We start from the raw sequence: 18,655 nt of genomic DNA, 5'->3' as shown, positions 1-18,655 counted from the left end.
CAAGGTTTACAGGTGCCATGAGCAAACATGCACAAGAAACTGAGAAAAGGGTGCCTTCTCATATGTGGCCACAAGGGGATGACCAGTTTTGCAACTTCTAGGTAGGATACTATGCAGACCTTCCAGGTACACCTGGCTCCTGGTACCCTCCGCTCCTGTTGCCCTTCCCCTGACACACACACAAGCACGCGTGTATGTGAAGACTGTTCTAAAGGAAGGACCATCTGAGGCTGCTCTGGAAGCAGGTGTTCATTCAAAGATGCCAAAAAAAGACATGTCTGAAGTGGTAACTCAAATGCTTCCTGGGAGCCACCCTGAACACAGCAGTCAGTCCTGCAACCAACTGAACTGTGTGCTCCTTCCTGTAGCCCCTGTCCCCAAGGAGTTGGAAAAGGGGCCTTCTGGGGTCTGGCAGCAGCTTCCATCAATCCTTGACCTCTCCTCTCAGGCTCAGAGCCCCAAACAGCCAACTCCCTTAGTCCTACCAGCTGCTAGAGCTTTCTCCCCGCCCCCTGGGCCTAGCTTCCCTCCAATGTAGCTGCAGGCCCCTCCCACCAAAGGAAGTGAAAGGGGGGACTGTTGTAAGAGGAACTAGGGCTGGGAGTCTGTTGAAGGAGAAGAAGCAGGGCCATGCCCAAACCACCCCCCAGAGCCCCTTGAGCTTGCACCCCTGCCAGGACCCATTCAAGCGCCCCCTCAAGAAATTCAGACGCCATCCTCCCACAATGGTAAGTCTTTCAGGGCAGTGGGCCCTGAAGTGCAGGGGTGGGGGTACCAGCCAGGTGGAGGTGCCCTGGAGGCCACCATCAGAAAGTGGAGCAATGGGAAGGGGCACAGCAGGCCCTTTAGGGGTTCCTCCATGCTGCTCAGGTGCCCCCAGCATTCCTCACCAGGATCAAACTCCCATCTAACAGTGGACAGCATACCAGAATAATCATTAGTAGCCAAGAAATAGACACCAGAAGGTGGCCCTGATGACTCGCACAGTGTCTGCAAGGACAGGGACATGTCACTTTCTTGGGGCTTAGGAAACCTGGTTTCCAGCTCAGTGTGGTCCCTTATCTCCCAATATGGCCCTGGGCTAGTCACTTCCCCTCTCTGGACCTCAGTTCCCACATAGATGGAAGGTGTTTGGGAACCCCTAAGTTGGAACTTCAGAGGGTCTGTGGGTTCAACAACTCTGAGTCCACATCAGGCAGGGGAAGCTGTGTCAAATGGGTGGGGTGCAGTGATAGTTTAGTGGCAGCATGCCTGTGTAGGTGAAAAGTGGTCTGGTTGTAGCAATCACAGAAGCAGATAGTGAGATGCAGCATGTCTACACCACCACTGGTACCCTTCCATGTGGGGATGGCAAGGAAGACTGTAGCCAAAGGCGTCACTGCCTAGTGAGGTTGAGGTCCAATAATGACTGTGATGGCAGGGTGGGGAGCCTGTCGCAGTCATGGAGTTAGATCCAATGGCATCATCACATACATACTAAGAGCCCGAGCTGGTGGTAAAAGTCACCCCCACAGCTCCATGCATCTGCAACCACTTCAACTTTCATTTTTTGTCATTCTGTCAATAAGGACGTGGTTGGAACAGTCACCGAGCTAGTGGTGACAACTGCAGGGCTTCTGGCAGTTGCAGCAAGCAGCTGACCAAAGTAGAGGCAGGAAGGTAGTCCAAGAGGCAGGGTTTGTGTTAGTGTGAGAGAGAACATTTTTCTCTAGAAAACTGATGACAAATTGGGCATCACTGGCCAAGGATCCATCTGGGTAATTCACAACTAAGCCATCAGCTAGAGCTCTGAGCTTGGGACAGAAACTCTTCCAAGAAGGAGCCAAGCTAGGAAGACTCAGGAGCATAGATGGACAGGCTTTGATAAAAAGAACACAGGAGCCCTGGCTGGTTTGGCTCAGCGGTTGGAGCGTAGGCCTGCGGACCAATGAGTTGCAGGTTCAATTCCGGTCAAGGGCACGCACCTCGGTTTTTGTTCATTCCTGGCCCTGGTCAGGGTCATGCAGGAGGCAACCAGTCGATGTGTCACTCTCACATCGATGTTTCTCTCTCTCTCTCCCTCCTTCCCACTCTATCTGAAGATAAATGGAAAAATATCCTCAGGTGAGGATTAAAAAAAAAAAAGAACATAGGAAATGATTTGCCACTTCACAGAAAAGCAACCCCTCCCAAGGAAGCTGTGTGAAAAATGCTTGGTCAAGGTTTGCTTGGCTAATGGGGTCAGGGAAGGGAGCAACTCCCCCCAGAGGACCACAGCAGAAAAAAAGAGTGGAACCCATCCATGAGGCCAATACCTCTCACATCTGCTCAAGGAGTGATATGCGCCAGGAAGACTGTTGAAAGATTCAGTGAAACAATATTCATAAAGTACTATACAGAACATGCATTCAATACACAGTAACCGCCACTGAGGGTGATGCTTATTCATGGCTGGAGTTAGTGATCTCAGTGAGTGGAGGTGACTCATTCTTAGTTGTTGAAGAGGAGTTGCTGTTGAAAGGATAGCAGTTGGGTTGTTGGTGCCATTGGTGGTGATGATGTTGCTGTTGGTTTTTGCATGTTGGTGGTCACAATGATTCTTGTGGGTGGGTTAACAGTGGTGATAGTTGTTTTTGGTGCCACTAGTGGTGAACATTGGTGGATGGTAGTTGGTTGCTTTTATCTGGAGGGTGGATCCATGGAATAATGGTAGTTGGTGGTCACCGTTCGTCTGAGTTGGATGACTAACGTTGGTAGTGTTTGTTTGCTGTTGGTCGTTCATTTTTTATTTTTGGTGACAATCTCAGGAGTAGTGGTGATACATTACTGGTTTCTGAAAGGGGTATTGTTGATTGCTTCTTCTGTGATAGTTGGCTATGTGTGGTTGCTAATGGCTAGTATTGTGACCATGATAGTGGCTGTTGATGGTGGTTAGTTATTATGGGTTGTTGGTGCGAGTGAGGACAGCTGGATGGTGTGGTAGGTGATGGTAGGGACATTGGTGGCGGAATCAATCATTGTTTCTGTTTAATGTTGGCTGATTATGCTGCCATTGGGGTAATCAGCAGTTTGTTTGACTTTGGTGGTGGTGGGGTGGGGTGGGATTATGCTGCCATTGGGGTAATCAGCAGTTTGTTTGACTTTGGTGGTGGTGGGGTGGGGTGGGGTGAAGGATGAAATTTATTGTCCTTGGATGGTGATAGTGGAGACATGAGGGTAATGATGGTTGTTTTTAAAGTACAGACATGTGCCTGGCCAATGTGGCTCAGTGGTTGAGCATTGACTCATGCACTAGGAGGTCATCAGTTCGATTCCAGTCAGAGCACATGCCCAAGTTGTGGTCCAGGTCCCCAGTAAGGGGCATGCGGAAGGCAGCCAGTTGATGTTCTCTTTCATTGATGTTTCTATCTTTCTCTCCCTCTCCTTTCCTGTCTGTCTAAAATCAGTACAGAAAAAAAAAAAAAGTTATTTTAATGATAAAGTATAGATATGGCCCTGGCTGGTTTGCCTCAGTGGTTAGAGTGTCAACCTGCTGACCAAAGAGTCTCAGGTTCTATTCCAATCAAGGGCATGTACCTCAGTTGCAGGTTTAATTCCCTGCCCTGGTTGGGGTGATGCAGGAGGCAACCAGTCGATGTATCTTTCTCACATCGATGTTTCTCTCCCTCTCCCTCCCTCCCTCCCTCCCACTCTATCTGAAAATCAATGGAAAAATATCCTCAGGTCAAGATTTAAAAAATAATAATAAAGTACAGACATGAGCCCTGGCTGATTTGGCTCAGTGGCTAAAACATCAACCCACTGATCAAAGAGTCACGGGTTCAATTCCAGTCAAGGGCATGTACCTTGGTTGCGATTTGGTCCTGGCCCTCATTGGGGTCATGCAAAAGGCAACCAATCATTGTGTCTCTCTTACATCAATGTTTCTCTCCCCCCCTCCCCCTGCCATCTGAAGATAAATGGAAAAGAATCCCGGGTGAGGATATTAAAATAAATAAATAAATGTATACATGAAATGGAGAGACGAGTGATGTGGCTGCTTCATCCCGGGGTAGTGGTCACAGAAAGGTTTAGGGTCCAAAGAGAATTAGGAAGAAGTACTCTGAAAGGACAAGGGTCCTCACATGTCAAAGAATGGCATCTGGCTAGGATAAAAGAAAACTGAGGTCTCCCAAAGGGAAGTGAAGACCTTTGAAGCCTTTGGCCTAAGGACCAATGAGTCTCGGGTTTGATTCCAGCCAAGGGCATGTACCTCAGTTGTAGTTCGTCCTCAGCCCTGGTTGGAGTCATGCAAGAAGCAACCAATCGATGTGTTCCTCTCACATCGATTTTTCTCTCTCCCTTTCTCTCCCCCTCTCAGTCTATCTGAAGATAAATGGAAAAGTATCCTCGGATGAGGATTAAAAAAAATTTTTAAAGCCTTTGGAGGTGAGAATATTGCTTGCACAATGTAGGTAGATAGGGTGTGGCTCCAGAGCCCCACTGAGTTGGGGGAGAGCACAACACCAAGGCACCAGGGACACACTAGGGGGCCTAGGCAGGGCCAGGGGCTGGGGGTTGTCTTCAGCAGCCACAGCAGCTTCACACCTCCTCCTGGTTGGCAACCACAGCTTGCAGGACCCCAGCAAGGAAGGAAGTGGCTGTTTTGTTGTTCTCTTCAGTCTGGGGCTCTGCTCATCACCACCCAGGGAAGCTGGAGCAGTTGGGGCAAATTGCAAAAGCTCCCTCTCCAGTCCTTCCTCCTAGCCCCACGCCCTGTGCCTGTGGGGCTGGCCAACTTAAGGTGGCTCATGCTGTTGCTGGTGATGATGAGGAAAGCTAACATTTCCTCTTCACATGCTTTGCCTCATTGAATCTGCACTACTTCCCTGGGAGGTCGGTGGCTCTCAATGGTCGCATTTTCCAAGTGAGGAAACTGAGGCAGGGAGGTTAGGCAAGCTGTTGTATAACCCAAAAGTACAGAGGATTTCAACTCAGTGACTCCCAAGGTCACATTTTTTTTAATCCTCACCCGAGGATATTTTTTCCATTTATTTTCAGACAGAATAGGAGGGAGAGAGAGAAAGAGAAATATCAATGTGAGAGAGACTCATTGATTGGTTGCCTCCCACACAACCCTGGCCTGAACCGCAACAGAGGTATGTGCCCTTGACCGAAATCAAACCCATGACTCTTTGGTCCGTGGGCCAATGCTCTAACCACTGAGAAAACTGGCCAGGGCCCAACGTCACATTTTTAACAGCCACCTTGACCTACAACTTCCTTCTACAGATGAGAGGCCACCCAGGAGCATGTGCAGACCCCACATGCCCCTGCCTCATTGGACCTGGACTCTGTTTCAATGAAACTAAGATCCTGGTGTCCCACACATACCCAAGGCCCTTCTGACCCTTGACTCCTGCTGCCACCACCAATTCAGCCTGGGAAGTTCATGTTGCAAGAACTACCTCCTACAGGAAACCCTTACTGATCGCCCCATCTCTCCATAGTACCAACTGATGTGGACCCACAGTATCCCTTAGGCAACTCATTCCACCCACTTGGCATACACTGAGTTCCCCTAGGCATGGTGCTACCTACATCCATGCACACAGTAGGGGCTCAGGAAGTATGTTCACTACAGGGCTTTAATGCCCCAGCTCTACAGGAGTCATCACCTTGGTCACAAACAGCCCCACCCTCCTCTGACACCAGGGAAGACCCATCCCTCAGGCCCTCTGCCTTTGGTTGGGGGACCTCTCTGAAGAGCTGAAGTAAGAAGCTACCTTCCTCTTCCCACCCCAGCCACCTCTAGCCCTGACGATCTTTCACAAGAACCCCAGTAGGTTGAGTCATACTTGGCTTGTGGTCAACTGTGACCACAACCTCTTCATTGCACCCCCACATTCCAAGGAAGGGACTTAGGATCAAACAGTTTCAATTTGACCCATGGAGACTTGAGGGCCACAGAGGGCAGAATACCCATGACACAGGGCAGGGAGCAGTCTCATTCCTATGGTGCTTCATTCATTCATTCATTCATGCATGTATGCATTCATTCAACAAGTATATATGTTGACCAGCTCCTATATCTGTTGTCAAAGACTGATCATTTCTACTCAATGCTCTTGAGGCCACAAGCTGCCCTTCCGGAGGTACCCCAGTACATCTGTTCTCTATGTAAGCTCATTTACTCCTCTCAGAAAACCTGTGCAGAAAGTTGACTATGGAATTCATTTAACATATGGGGAAACTGAGACTTGGAGAAGTAAAGTGACCTCCTGAGGTCCACAGTCAACTGTTAAGCCAGGCCTCACACCCAATTGGTCCCATGCCAAAAGTCTTGAGTGAAATCCCACACACTGTATCCACTTGAGCAAAACCCTCTCTCCCTCTACTGCTAACAACCCCATGGATTTTGTGATTAAATGAAGCTAGGAGTGGGTCTGGGGGTCCAAGTTCCTGGGGCAGGACATAGGGAGAGATGGCAGGGGCTGAAAGAGTCAAAGGGCCATTCAGCCAGGCAGGGGAAGTAGGGAAGGACAGGAAGAAGAACCAAGTCCTCAGAGCCAAGAAAGCCAGCCAAACATAGCCAGCCTTGTGGACTCTGACCTCAGAGAAAGGAAGTGGCTTTGAGTGTCAGCTCTGTGTGAGGGGCCTAGGAGCATGGAGACCAGGCTGACCCCAAAGGGCAAACCCTGGACAGGACAATTCTTGTCCCTGCCCAATTCTCATCTGACCGAAAGCACCAACCCCAGCCACCTCTGACCCAGACCAGGCTAGGGGACAAAGAACCTTGCTAATCCTCATCCAGGTCCTCTCTTCCTGCTGTATAACCTTGGGGAGGACACCTAACCTCTCTGTGCCATAGTTTTCTCTTCCACAAAGTGGACCTAATCATAGTACTGACCTCAGCATATGTTGAGAGAATTAAATGAGATAATTCATGGAAAAAGCTTAGACCAGAGTCTGGCACAGAATAAGTGTTACATAGGGTGTTGACTATTATTGCTATTGTTGTAGTCAGTTACTACCCAAGGCCCCACCTCTTGACGTCTTCAGAGAGGTAGTGCACTTCCTGTCCCACCCCACCAATAGCCACCACCCATGTCCCCACCCACTGTCACTCCTGCCCCACCAGGACCAACACATCTGGTCTCCCCATCTTGCAAACAGAAAACATGTTTCCCTGACCTCATCTCTCCCTACAACCTCTTTCCTTCTTTCCCTTCTCAGCCAGACTGTCCCAATACATTCTTGATCCCTATCTACATCTCCTGACCTCTCAATCTGAGTTCTGACCCTGAGGTCGCCAATACTCTTCATGGGGTCCCTCTCAGTCTCCAGTGAGCAAAAATGCTCTTCAGTAGCTTGGGGTGCAATCAATGGCTCCCAGCTTCTCTCAACCAGCCCTTGTCACCTTCAGGCCATTCCCAGTCCTGACAGGCCCCCTTGAAGCCCTAAAATAAAATTCACAGTAAAACATACCAACTACCATTGTTTCAAAAAGTAATGTGACCCCCTGGAATATGGAGGATAAATTCATTTATAATGAAATGGGTGCATAAATATGGAAGTGCTCAGGCCAGTGGACCAACAATGCTCACTGGAGCTGCCAGGTGCTCACACCTGGACACAGGCGTGTCTCGATATGCTGACAGCCCCACCATGAGCAGCATGAGTTTCAAATGCTGAACAATTCTTAGTAAAATCTGAACAAATTCTGAAAAAAAAAATTCATCTGAACAAAACAATTATGAGAAAAGAATCTGAGCAAAACCTGAAAAAAGCATTTCTGAAAAATTCAATGGGGATCAACCATATAAAAAATATATATATTCTATTTATAAATAAAATCAAATTTGGTCCTAAGTTTCAATGATTGATTATGAACAGATTTGACACTTATATGAACACCTGCCAGGTGGGGTGGGGAGCTGCAAGCAGGATGATTATTTGAATGTAAGTCTGGTACTTGTGGCCCCCTTAAAATGCCAGGCATGTTTCCATCCCTGTGACAAATGAAAATGCTCCCATCACTCCTAAAGTGTCTCCAGAGGCAATATAGTCCTGCTGAGAACCCTCCAAGCCACAGACATTCAAGTCCAAATTCCTCTGCTTGGCATTAAAGGCTCTTCAGGATTTTGCTCCCCTCCATTCATTCATGCACTCCCTCATTCCCTCATTCCTTCAGTTATTCATTTAAATAAGCCCTGGTGCCTTGTTGAGCCAGGCATGGCATAAGCCCCTTAGTTCAGGAGCTTGCACACCAGAAGATCAGGCTAAAGTGTGGGATGTCCAAAACGTGTATGAGGCTATGGTGAAGGAAACCCAGTGGGCTGGAGGGGTTCCAGAGGGAGCAACTGACCTGACCTGGGTTCAGGAAGGTCTTGGAGGAGAAGGCCCTGAGCCAAGTCTTAAAGGATGAATTGACATTCACCAGGCAGAAAGGGTGTTCTGAGCAGAGGGCTCAGCATCTGCAAAGACTTAAAGGCAACTCAGTAAAGAACTGAAAGAGTTCTTCCCAAAGGCCTCAATTACTAGCACATAGTTGGTGTTCAAGAATGCTTTGTAGAGTAGATGAATGGGATGATGATAGGAAGCCACAGACAGGAGAAAAACCACAGAAAGAAGAGATCATATGTGCCATATGATACACCTACTTTGACTACTCAGCCTGAAAGCAGTTTGAGGAGTTCGAGCCTTGATTCCCCCACACTCCCTCCTCTGTGGTCTGTCCCAGCCTCACATTATCTGCACCTTTGCCTGGGTGGTTCACTCTGCCTGGTGCACCCTCTTCCTAACTTTCAAGTCCCAACCCAAACACCCTGTGTGTCCCAGCCACTTGCAGGTATAGATGTAAGAGCCTGGCCTTTGCTGTCTGATGGACCCAGACTCAAACCCCACATCCTTAGAAACAATTTGGTTCTGTCATGAGCCAAGTGTCAAGCCACTCACTTCCAAAGCCTCAGTTCCCTCCTCACCTACACCCTACTGAGTTGCTATGAAAATTGCTGATAATATTGGTGATACCTCCTGCCTAGAGTCAGGCACATCATAGTTGCTTAGTGAATGTTAATTCTGTCATGTGCCCCTCTACCCAGACCCATCCTCTCCACCATTCAGGCTGGGAAAAAGCATCAACTGCCTGTCCCCCTTTGCTCCCCAGAGCAGTTCATCTTCACATCAAACCCTGGGAAGTGAGCCATTTCTCCCATTTTATAGATGAGATCGGGGGGCTCACAGCAGTGTTAGGTCACATGGCCCAGATCAGAACCTAGATCTGCCCACACCAAAAATTGGACATGTTTAGTGTCTGAGGGCATTACTTGACAAACTCCCCTCTGGCTGTCATTGTGTCCAGATTCTGACCATGCACCTCCCCTGCTCAGGAACTTTCTGTGGCTCCCCAGTGCCCCCAGGAGAGACTGGCTTCTCATTTACCTTCTGTCCTACAATTGTCCACACTGACCCTCCTTGCTTGACCCGCTAGTCCCCTCTGCCCAGTATGTCTGTTTCCATTCCCTGGAATATTTCCAGCAAATGCTGGTCATCTTTGAAGACTTGACTTTGGTTCTCAGTATCCTTTGCCCTTGGGGTCTTTCTCTGAAATTGGGTTTCTTTCTTCACCCTGTCTCTTGTACATTCAATAGGTCCTCCTTGCTGGGGCTGAGAAAGGACTCAGTCCCAGTTTCAGCCCTCTAGGATCCCTTGTCTGGGGGTAAGGGGCTTCCTGGAGGAGGAACATGTTGTCGGAGCATGAGTGCACCAGACAGGGGAGCTCCAGGCCATCATCGCTCTTCTGTCCCAGACTTTTCTATGGCAGGGGTGCACTGAACAGAGGCAGTGTGGGCCTGAGAGCGCCAGTGTGTTTAAGTGTTTAAGGCACTGAATGAGTTCAGTTGGGCTAAAAGTAGAAAATATTCCAGGAAGGCTTCCTGGGGGACAAGTTTTTGAGGGAAGTCTGTATCTGAGTCTCCTCCTTGGGCCCTAAGGAAGGTGTCAACTGTTAAAAACCTGAGGGAGGAAATGAAAAGGGAAAGTGAGAGCCTGTGAAGGTGCTGAAACTGGCACAGAACAGGGCACAGGCTCACTGAGGATGGAGAAGATGGAGGGCAGGGGCAGCAGGAAGGCTTTGGGAACAGAGTCACAGCTTAGAACAGAGAGTGGAGGTAACAGCTTAGCACGTGGCTCGGAGAGGATCTCAAAGGAACAGGCTGGTGCACATGACCATGAGAGGAGGAGGAGGGGAGTAAAAGGAAGGAGGTCATCTCGAGGCAGAAGAAATGGGAGCAAGTCAAATGCTATGGAGAAGGCAAGGACTTGGCCGAGGCTTGAGCAGGGAGAAGGTGGTTGAGGAATGAGGAGCAGTGAGGCTGAAAGGGAAGTGGGAAGGAGTAGTTGTCATTCTGTCTGGCCTCCTCCTGAGGGGCAGGGAGCCTGGACTGGACCTTGCCTACCTCTCTCTTCTGGTGTGAGATAGGGAAGGAGGTGAGGCACAATCAGAAGCTAAGGGTGAGGCACCAGCCCCACCTTCCCACATGCCCCCTTGCCAGGACTCACACCCACACCACTGCTTCTACCCCCAGGGCAGCAAGGAGCGCTTCCACTGGCAGAGCCACAATGTGAAACAGAGCGGCGTGGATGACATGGTGTTGCTGCCTCAGATCACCGAGGACGCCATTGTGGGCAACCTCCGAAAGCGCTTCATGGATGACTACATCTTTGTACCTTGGGCCGTGGATAGGGCAGGCAAATAAAGGAGAGAGGAACAGAAGGATGACTGGGCAAGGGTTGGTGGGATGGTGGGTGGATAGATGCAGGGAAGGACGGCAGAGGGACTTCAGCACAGAAGGACATACAGATGCCTGAGCAAATAAGTGGAGGGAAGGTTGGGCAGTGAGAGCATCGGGTGATAGGACATAAGACAGCAGGGCTCTGCTTAGGGGTGGCTGTGTCTCCCACTTCTCCCTCTGCCCTGGGGTAGCTCAGCCACCACATACCCCATTTCTCCCATTCTGGACCCAGCCCTGTTTTTTCCTAAGAGACCAAGGACATATCTGAGTATTTCTATCTCTTCCTCTGAGCAGTGGGGCTCTAGGAGGCAGGATGGGGGGAGAAGGATGAGGGGACAAGGACTCATGAGAGACAAAGCATGCCAGGACACTGCATGGCCCTTAACCACCCCACAGACCTACATTGGCTCCGTGCTCATCTCTGTAAATCCCTTCAAGCAGATGCCCTACTTCACTGACCGTGAGATCGACCTCTACCAGGGCGCGGTGAGACCAAGGCTGGGTGGGAGGCACAGTCCCCAGGACCCCTAGCTCCTAGCCCTGGGCTGAGACCTGCCCTCCCCTGGCAGGCCCAGTACGAGAATCCCCCACACATCTATGCCCTCACCGACAACATGTACCGGAACATGCTCATCGACTGTGAGAACCAGTGTGTCATCATCAGGTACAGAGAGGGATCCCCAAACCCTCCTGCCCAGGCCCCACCCAAACAGCATCCCTACCTAAGAGAGATTTACTTGGAGCCCTGGTCCAAACAGAGCCCTGCTGTCCATCTCTGTCCCCAGCCCTGCTTTACTTTCCTTGTCACCCTCTGACTCATGATATATTTTATTTATTCATTCTGTTATTGTGCATCTGTTCTCTCTAAATGTCAGCTCCAGCAGGGCAGGGATTTGTATCTGTCTTGTTCATTATTGTATCCCTAGTGCCTGGAATAGTCCCTTGTACACCATAGGGAATGAATGAATGAATGAATGAACGAACGAATCATCAGGCACTGAAAAGGGCATTATCCCCACCCCTTCCTCCTACCCCTGGCCACTTATTATTCCTTGCCTCACCTGTACCCAGTGGAGAAAGTGGAGCTGGGAAGACAGTAGCAGCCAAATACATCATGGGCTACATCTCCAAAGTGTCTGGAGGGGGCGAAAAGGTCCAGGTGAGGCAAAAACAGAAAGAAGGGGCAGGTTTCCTCCCACTCCATGGTATTTTATCTCTCCACACCTGCCTCAGCCTGACCTCTTCCCACCCCACCTGCCTCTGCCCCCAGCATGTGAAGGATATCATTCTGCAATCAAACCCACTGCTCGAGGCTTTCGGCAACGCCAAGACTGTGCGCAACAACAATTCCAGTCGTTTTGTGAGTCCACAGCTCTGCTTTTGGAATAACCATGCCACACACACACACACACACCCTCTCTACCTGTATTCCCAAGATCACAGGAAATACCTGCTCCTGGATGGGACACTGACTACCTGCATATTGTCCATTGGAAAAGAGTCCCCTTTAGGCAGAATATGACATGTCTGTGTCACATTCCTAAATACTCCCCTAGCTACAACCAAGTTCCTAGTCATATTTCAGGCCTAATTTATTCCTTCCTTTATTCCTTCTTTCAAGAAATAATTCTTATACTCCTTTGTGTCAGGTGCTATGCTGGGCCTACTGGAAGACAGAATAGGTAAACAGATCTAGATTTATGATTCAGGTTCTGTCACTCTTTAGATATGTGGTTTGGACAAAAAACCACGTAAACTCCTGAGTGTCCTCTGTTTTCTCATCTATAATGTAGAAATGATATTAAAATCCATCTCATAGCCCTAGCCAGTTTGGCTCAGCTGTTAAAGTGTCGGCCATTGGACCAAAGAGTAGTAGGGTCAATTCCAGTCAAGGGCACGTACCTTGGTTGCATTTGGTCCCCAGCCTTGGTTGCTTGGTCGGGGTCATGTGGGAGGCAGCCAATGTGTCTCTCTAACACTGATGTCTCTCTCTCTCTCTCTCTCTCTCTCTCTCTCTCTCTCTCTCTCCCCCCCCCCCACTCTACCTGAAGATAAATAGAAAAATATCTTTGGGTGAGGATTAAAAAAAAAATTAAAATCCATCTCATAGACCTTGACAATTTTATTTCAATGCCTGTATGTGGAAATAACTTAATAAATTCCATACACTAATAAGATTTTTGTTTCCCAAAATATTATTAGTTATATATATTTTTCTTTATTGATATCAGAGAGAGAGAGAAAGGGAGAGGGAAAGAGAGATAGAAACATGGATGAGAGAGAGCATCGATAGGCCGCCTCCTGAATACCCCCCACTGGGGATCGGGCCCACAACTTGGGCATGTGCCCTGACCTGGAATCAAACCAGCGACCTCCTGGTGTATGAGTCAATGCTCAACCACTGAGCCACACTGGCCAGGCTATTAGTTATATTTTTTTATCTTTTTAACTTTTTTTTAGATTTAATTTATCTTTATTTTTGAAAGTATTACCGACGTCCCTCCTTTTACCCTCCATTGACTCCCTCCTCCCCTCTCCTATCCCACCCCCCTGCCTTCACCTCACTATTGTCTGTGTATGCATATATGCATATAAGTTCTTTGGTTTATCTCTTCCTGCCACCCCACTCCCTTCCCTCTGAGGTTTGTCAGTTTGTTCCCTATTCCATGTCTTTGCATTTATTTTGTTCGTCAGCTTATTTTGTTCATTATATTCCACAAATAAGTGAGATAATGTGGTATTTGTCTTTCTCTGACTGGCTTATTTCACTTAGCATAGTACTCTCCAGGTCCCTCTACGTTGTTATATTTTTATTTTCTAATATATATTTATAATATAATTCTATTTTAAGTGTTTTCTCAATATTTATTGTTAAAAATTCAAATACACAGAAAAAAAAATTTTTTTTTTTTGGTATGTGTCCCTAGTGGGAACCGAACCCGGAACTCTCTCTGGTCCTCAGGCCTACCACTGAGCCAAACCAGCCAGGGCTAGACAGAAAAATGTAAAGAATAATAAAGTTAATACCTGTATGCCCATCTCCTGTATCATTAACATTTTACTACATTTGTTTTATTGTATGTTCATCCATCTTTTTTTTTTTTTTTTATCCTCACCCAAGTTCATTTTTGCATTCATCTTCAGATCGGGAGGGAGAGAGGGAGGAAGAGAGAGAGGAAGAGAGAGACAGAAACATCAATCTGAGAGAGACACATCGCATGGTTGCCACCCCCATGACCCCAACCAGGGCAGGGACAAACTGCAACTGAGGTACACACCCTTAGCGGGAACCGAAGCCGGGACTCTCCAGTCCACGAACCAACGCTCTAACCGCTGAGCCAAACCGGCCAGGGCCATTTTATGGTTTTTTTTTAATATGGTTTTTTTTGTTTGTTTTTGTGTTGTTGTTTTTTTATCCTCACCCGAGGACATTTTTTGATATTTTGTTCAGATAGAGTGGGAGGGAGAGAGAGAGAGAAACATGGACGTGAAAGGGACACATCGAGTGGTCGCCACCCACACGACCCAATCAGGGCCAGGGACAAACTGCAACCAAGGTACGTACCCTTAGCGGGAACCGAACCTGGGTCTCTCCAGACCACAGGCTGAGCCAAACTGGCCAGGACCATTTTATGTTTTTTTGTGTTTTGTTTTGTTTTAATCCTCACCCGAGGACATTTTTCCATTTTTTTGTTCAGATAGAGTGGGAGGGAGAGAGAGGAAGAGAGAGAGAGAGAAACATCGATGTGAAAGGGACACATTGAGTGGCTGCCACCCTCACGACCCAACCAGGGCCAGGGACAAACTGCAACTGAGGTACATGCCCTTAGCGGGAACCGAACTCAGGTCTCTCTGGACCGCAGGCCAACGCTCTAACCGCTGAGCCAAACTGGCCAGGGCTTTTTTGTATGTTTTTTTTTAATATGTTTTTGTTGGTTTTTTAGAAAGAGAGGAAGAGAGAGAGAGATAGAAACACTGATGTGAGAAACATTGATTGGCTGCCTCCTGCATGCCCCCTACATGTGCTCTGACAGGGAATCAAACCAGGACCTCTCATTTCATGGGATGATGCTCAATCCACTGAGCCACACCAGCTGGGCCCATCTTATTTTTTGATGCGTTACAAAGCAAGCTGCTGACACCATACCTTTCCCCCTCCCCAAACACTTCAGCATGCATATCATTAATTATAGTCCATTATAAATTTGCAGTTCTCTTTTATTTCTAAGTAAAATTTGCATACAGCAAAACATAAATCTAAAGTGGACCATTCACTGAGTTTGGAAAAATACATGCAATGTTCAATCCAAACCCCTACCAGTACACAGAACATCACCATCACTCCAGAAAGTTCCTTCTTGTCCCTTTCTAGTCAATTTCTACTCCTACCCTACTCCAGAAGCAACCACTCTTCTGAATTGTTTTCACCATAGATTGATCTTAGCTGTTCTAGAACTTCATATAAATGGAATCACACAGTACGTGTTTTCAAACTACTGATATACCCCAAAACATGGATAAATCTCAAAATGTATAATTACATTTTATTTTATATAGTTGTTGTACAATAGAATAAGTGTATGTCATATACTACAGGTGTTTGTGTAGTATGATAATGTGATTTGTATTGCCATCAGACAGAAGTGGCAGAAAGGAGAAGTAATGGAGCTTTGTCTGCCCTCCAATCTCTGGTCAGAGAAGAACCCAGATGGTATCAGAGACTAAAGAAAGGGATTGTGGGGTCCTTGCTCTGGGCTCAGGGACAACATGTAGGAGATACTCAGGATCACTTGAACCAGCTGTATCCCACCAAGACATGGAGGCCTCTGTGTTGTGGTAGAGGGACTGGGAAGCTGGTCAATAAAATGTGATACTTCTGTGTGCCAGGCACAAAGCAGATGTCCTGGGTGGTGGCTTGAATTATCAGAGAGAAAGTAAAGGGCATTCCTGGCCCAGGAAAGAGCTTAAGCAAAGGCTGGAGAGAAGGATCTGATGGAAAAGACAAGCAGTGCAGAAGTGGGAAGTGGGGAGAGGAAAGCAAGTTGAAGTCACGTGGATAAGAGAAAGAAAGAGGCCAGGCTCATAATACCCATCCCCAATCCTTCCCCCACCTGAAATCCTGGCCCCTGGTGGGGCTGACGTTGTTCTCTCGAATTCAGGGCAAGTACTTTGAGATCCAGTTCAGCCGTGGCGGAGAGCCGGATGGCGGCAAGATCTCCAACTTCCTGCTGGAGAAATCTCGCGTGGTCACCCAGAATGAAAATGAGAGGAACTTTCACATCTACTACCAGGTGCAAGAAAGGGGGAGCTCCACTTGGAGCCTGGGGATGACATTGGGAGGGTCAGTGAGGACTAGGGGACCACAAGGCCTGTGCTGGTCCAGTGCATGAGCATTGCTCACCCTCCAGCTCCTGGAAGGGGCCTCCCAAGAGCAGCGGCAGAACCTGGGGCTCATGACCCCCGACTACTATTACTACCTCAACCAATCAGACACCTACAAGGTGGACGGCACCAATGACAGGAGCGACTTCAGTGAGACTCTGGTGAGTACCAACTGCCACTCCAGCCCTGGCAACCTCTTGTGTTACATGTCAGAAAACTGAGACCCAAAGTTGAGTAGGGAGTTGCCCAAGGTAATACAGTGAGCGGGTGAAAGAAGTAAACCAGGGACGCAGGTGTCCTGACTGTAAGTCTGTGCTGTGACCCCAGAAGCCTGACCCCAGGGGACAGGGTGGAGATCGAGATTGGTGGCACAAGCTCTGTGTTTGTGGTGCCCACAGAGCGCCATGCAGGTCATCGGGATCCCACCCAACGTCCAGCAGCTGGTCCTGCAGCTCGTAGCGGGGATCTTGCACTTGGGAAACATCAGCTTCTGTGAAGATGGGAATTACGCCCAGGTGGAGAGTGTGGACCGTGAGTTTGGCTGTTGGGGAGGGTGGGAAGCAGGTGTGTGTGTGAATGATTCCTCCTAGTTCATCCCTCAGAGGGTGAGGACCCATGAGGACAATTTCATTGTCACTGGGCAAAATAGGGAGAGATAGAAGTTGAAATAGATAAGAACCTGACCAGCTGCCCCTTTCTCCCACCACCTGGCAGTCCTGGCCTTTCCCGCCTACCTGCTGGGCATCCATAGTGGGCGTCTACAGGAGAAGTTGACCAGCCGCAAGATGGACAGTCGCTGGGGTGGGCGCAGCGAGTCCATCGATGTGACCCTGAACGTGGAGCAGGCAACTTACACCCGCGATGCCCTAGCCAAGGGGCTTTACTCCCGTCTCTTTGACTTCCTCGTGGAGGCAAGTGTGGCAGGGTCCAAGGGTGGGAGAGGTGCTCTGGGACCAGCCAAGTGAGAGAGGCAGGCTTGACTACCACAACCTCACCAGTCCCCTGCTGTGGGACACATCAAGCAGGAACAGGTGGTGGTCATGTGAAAGACTGAGGGGCTCAACCCAGTTGGTGTGGCTCAGTGGATTGAGCATCCTCCCTGGTGATCCCTGTTTGATGCCCAGTCAGGGCACATGCCCGGTTACAGGCTCAATCCTCCGTAAGGAAAGTGCAGGAGGCAACAGATGGATGTTTCTCTCTCCCATCGATATTTCTCCCTCTCTCCCTTCTTCTCTCTCTAAAGATCAATAAAAACATATTTAAAAAAAAAAAAACTGAGGGGCTCCTGCTGGCTGAGGCATGGAGCTCAGCCTGGGCTGGGATAGGGGCTGTGGTAACAGAGATGGGTGGGTACATTTGAGAGCCAAGAGGAGAATTGTCTAGAAGACAAAGTGGACTGGATAGGGGTCAACAGGGACAGAATGTATCAAGGTGACAAATGATGATATAGTAGCTGACATTACGTAACACCTAGTGTGTGCCCTTTACTGTTGTAACTGTTCTACATACATCTATTATTCACCCATTTTAAAGATGAGAAAATAGAAAGGCAGAGTTGTTAAGGGGCAGAGCCATCTCCCAAGGCAGGAACCTGATGCTCTAAAACTTGGGTTCCTTATATGGGTGACTGATGGGGGTATGCACAAAGCTGAGGAAGGCAGGAAAAAACTGGCATGAGGGGACATAGCCTGCAATGTGACTTAGAGTATAACAAGAGAGTGGCAGGCTGGTACTCACCTCCTATTCCTACCCACATCATAGGCTATCAACCGTGCTATGCAGAAGCCCCAGGAAGAGTATAGTATTGGCGTGCTTGACATCTATGGCTTCGAGATCTTTCAGGTATGGTCTCTGCTCCCAGGCCCCTACCCTGTCCCAGTGGCCCTGGAACCTCCAATGTCAGCCCACTGAAAGATGCACTCTTTTCCTCCCTGGGCAGAAAAATGGCTTTGAGCAATTTTGCATCAACTTTGTCAATGAGAAGCTACAGCAGATCTTTATCGAACTCACTCTGAAGGCTGAGCAGGTGAGCAGGAAAAGCCAAGTAGCCAGGGACATAAGATACTGAGTTGTGGGCAGGACCATGAAGGTCACTGACCAACCAGGAGATACCCCAGCTCCCTATTTCCATCTCTCTCTGCTGACTCATCCAGTTTCCACGGAGATTTCCTTTGGCGGAAGTTTTCCATCTCTAAAGCTTTGACAAGGGCTGGGAATAAGCTCTTTGTTCATTCTGTCAACAGTTATTTATTGAGCACCTATTGTGTGACTGGCACTGTCTACAGTGCCAGGGAGACAACAGTGAACAGAATGAACAAAAATCACAGATGTTGCCCTGGACAGTTTTGCTCAGTGGTTAGAGCGTGGCCCCACAAACCACAGGGTCATGGGTTCGATTCCTGGTCAAGGACACGTACTTGAGTTGCAGGTCTGATCCCTGGCCCCAATGAGGGTCGTGAGGGAGGCAACCAATCGATGCATCTCTCTCACATTGATGCTCGCTCTCTCTCTCCCTCCCT

General features: G+C 48.6%; 1 protein-coding gene across 3 annotated transcripts in view; it reads left to right on the top strand.

The window, feature by feature from the left end:
* Nucleotides 1–621: 621 nt before the first annotated feature.
* The window catches only part of MYO1F (myosin IF), a 37,104-nt gene continuing 19,070 nt past the window's right edge, over nucleotides 622–18,655 (top strand). The window contains exons 1-12 of one of the 3 annotated variants that reach the window (XM_036281761.1): nucleotides 622–728; nucleotides 10,548–10,685; nucleotides 11,151–11,240; nucleotides 11,324–11,418; nucleotides 11,826–11,913; nucleotides 12,025–12,114; nucleotides 15,914–16,045; nucleotides 16,163–16,297; nucleotides 16,535–16,667; nucleotides 16,851–17,047; nucleotides 17,898–17,978; nucleotides 18,076–18,162. In XM_036281761.1, the coding sequence (XP_036137654.1) occupies nucleotides 726–728; nucleotides 10,548–10,685; nucleotides 11,151–11,240; nucleotides 11,324–11,418; nucleotides 11,826–11,913; nucleotides 12,025–12,114; nucleotides 15,914–16,045; nucleotides 16,163–16,297; nucleotides 16,535–16,667; nucleotides 16,851–17,047; nucleotides 17,898–17,978; nucleotides 18,076–18,162 (1,269 nt within the window). In that variant the 5' untranslated portion in view covers nucleotides 622–725. Of the gene's footprint in view, nucleotides 729–10,547; nucleotides 10,686–11,150; nucleotides 11,419–11,825; nucleotides 11,914–12,024; nucleotides 12,115–15,913; nucleotides 16,046–16,162; nucleotides 16,298–16,534; nucleotides 16,668–16,850; nucleotides 17,048–17,897; nucleotides 17,979–18,075; nucleotides 18,163–18,655 lie in introns of those variants that run through there. The other 2 variants (XM_036281762.1, XM_036281763.1) reach the window with 2 other exon arrangements.

The sequence above is a fragment of the Molossus molossus genome, unplaced genomic scaffold (genome assembly GCF_014108415.1).
Source record: "Molossus molossus isolate mMolMol1 unplaced genomic scaffold, mMolMol1.p scaffold_m16_p_4, whole genome shotgun sequence".
NCBI classification, from domain to species: domain Eukaryota; kingdom Metazoa; phylum Chordata; class Mammalia; order Chiroptera; family Molossidae; genus Molossus; species Molossus molossus.
Note: the sequence above shows the minus strand (reverse complement) of the source record. Positions and strands in the feature narration are given on the sequence as shown.